This window comes from Trypanosoma theileri (genome assembly GCF_002087225.1).
Source record: "Trypanosoma theileri isolate Edinburgh chromosome Unknown TM35_Tth_19_V1, whole genome shotgun sequence".
NCBI lineage: Eukaryota > Euglenozoa > Kinetoplastea > Trypanosomatida > Trypanosomatidae > Trypanosoma > Trypanosoma theileri.
In genome coordinates this window covers 275,903-278,195 of record NW_021639861.1, presented here as the reverse complement: position 1 = coordinate 278,195, position 2,293 = coordinate 275,903, and the positions used below count along the sequence as shown (strand labels likewise).

Genomic DNA, 2,293 nt, shown 5'->3' with positions numbered 1-2,293 from the left:
ACAAAAAAAAAAAAAAAAAAACAGAATCTTGCATTCTTCTGAATCCCTCCACATCTCTCTCTCTCTCTATATATATATATATATATATATAATTCTCTTTCCATTCCAACACGAAAAAGAGTGAATTATCATCAATGACAACAACAACAACTACAGTTAACGAAAAGATCAGCATCCTTATGTAGTGCTTGAGTGGCTTTCTCCACACTTCCTTCAGATTCAAACTCCACCAGCACACGTGGTCCTGCTACTATAATATTTAGAACCGCACCAAATCTTGAAAATTCTTTCCATATTTCTTCTTCAACGATAGCTTCTGCCTTTTTATCCTTTTTACCCTTCAGTGCAGCCATCATTACACCTTTAGGGGGTTTTACAATAGCACTCCTCGTTGAAGGGATACTGCTGTTAACCGTACGGTTTCCATCCATCATAGTAACACCCACTGGAGCTCCACCAACCGTAATAACAGAAACTCCATTCGTTCCATATGGATGGGCATAAGAAGAAGAAGAAGATGAGGTTGTTACGATAGCTGCTGCTGCTGCTGCTGATGATGATGATGATGGAATAGTAACATTATTTGTTTTTACAATAGTATGAGTAGATGGTGGTGGTACTGACGGCGGCGGTGGTGGTGGTGTCGGTGATGATGATGGGGGATAATTATTAATATGATGATGATTATACTGATGATTAGGATGATTAGGATATTGTATAGATGTTGTTTGTGTCTGCATAGAATATCCATAAGATGTCATTGTATTCACAGAGATCCCACTGTTTGGTAAAGTAGATGATGTTGAGGAAGAAGAAGCCGCAGCCACAGTTAAAGGAACACCCGCAGTTGGTAATATAGATTGTAGTTCTACCGTTACTCCATCTATTAACACAAATGGATAACTCATTCGAAGACACTGATAGGCATCCTCCGCTCTTGTGTACATAACTGTGAAAGTTCCATACTGTGGTTGTACCTCACAATGCGTTAGTGGACCAAATTGAAGTAAATAACTCATAAGATGTTCACTACTAATAGAATGTCCAAGTGTGTACCGCCCTAATAATGTTGTTGTCGCTGTTGTTCTTTCCATTACCGGTGAAATTTCAGGTGTTGCAGGTGGTAAAGGTGGTATTGTCGTTAATCTTGTTTGTGGTAATAATAATGTTGTTGTTGTTGTTGGCAGTGAAAGTGGAGGAGGAGGAGGAGGAGGAGGAGGAGGAGGAGGCGGTAAATACATTCTATTCCAATCCATCACATCTTGAGAGGCGATATTCATCTTCACATCATAATAAAGATTCTGTGAAGAGATATTGGGATGTATGTGTGTTGTGTTCATCTCTGTATATTGATGTTTATGTTGTTGTTGTTGTTGGGCTTCGTAAGATATTCGCGGCCGTACACGTCGTTTGTGTGGAATGCGTGGTAATGACCCTGCGGATGTGGAGATGGAATGTGAACTGTTGGGATCGGAATAGGAATCCTGACAATGTCCACGTCGAGAGTAATGATAACTTTTATTATTATTATTATTATTATTATTATTATTATTATTATTATTATTATTATTATTATTATTATTATTATGATTGTAATTGTGATAATGAGTTGAACTGTTGCTGCTGGATCTACTCATCATACTCGTACTGCCGGTACTTGTTGTCAAGGTACTACTATGACTACTCGTACTACGTTCACTTCTATTCGTACTCACACTAGACGAACGATGATGATGATGATGATGATGATGATGTGATCGTTTTCTATAATAATACTCTTCTTCTTCTTTTTCTTTTTCTTCTTCTTGTTGTTGATAATGTGAATGATTCCATCTCTTCTTCTTCTTCCTATTATTATTATTATTACTATTATTATAAGACTTCTCTTTACGTTCCTGTAGATGTAATTGCGATTCCAGAAATCTCCGTCTTCTATTAAATGTCTCCACCCCATACATGGCATGTGCATTCAGTGAGAGTACATCTTGTTGATGTGTCTTCTCGAGATGTGTGACGATGGCGGCGATGGGGATTTGATGTGCGGGATTGAGTGGGCACCGCATGTAACCCGCCGGGAGTTCCTGCTGCTCCGCCCGCCGCTGCAGGAGTCGCTGCATTTTATCCGCAAACGATAATGTGGTGGTGGAGGCGGAGGAGGCGGACTGCATGATGAGATAAGATGAGATCAGATAAGAGCTTCTTTTTATTTTCTTTCTTCTTTTTTTATTTATTGCGATTCCTGTACCAAGGCTATGAGTAATAGTAGTCACGAAGAATATATATATATATATAT

General features: G+C 38.7%; 1 protein-coding gene across 1 annotated transcript; it reads right to left on the bottom strand.

The window, feature by feature from the left end:
• Positions 1 to 131: 131 nt before the first annotated feature.
• On the bottom strand, positions 132 to 2,168 carry TM35_000192050 (uncharacterized protein; the record flags this gene model as incomplete). Its single annotated transcript, XM_029026703.1, has 1 exon — positions 132 to 2,168. One exon carries the CDS (start codon positions 2,166 to 2,168, stop codon positions 132 to 134), a length of 2,037 nt encoding a protein of 678 aa, XP_028882027.1.
• Positions 2,169 to 2,293: the final 125 nt, after the last annotated feature.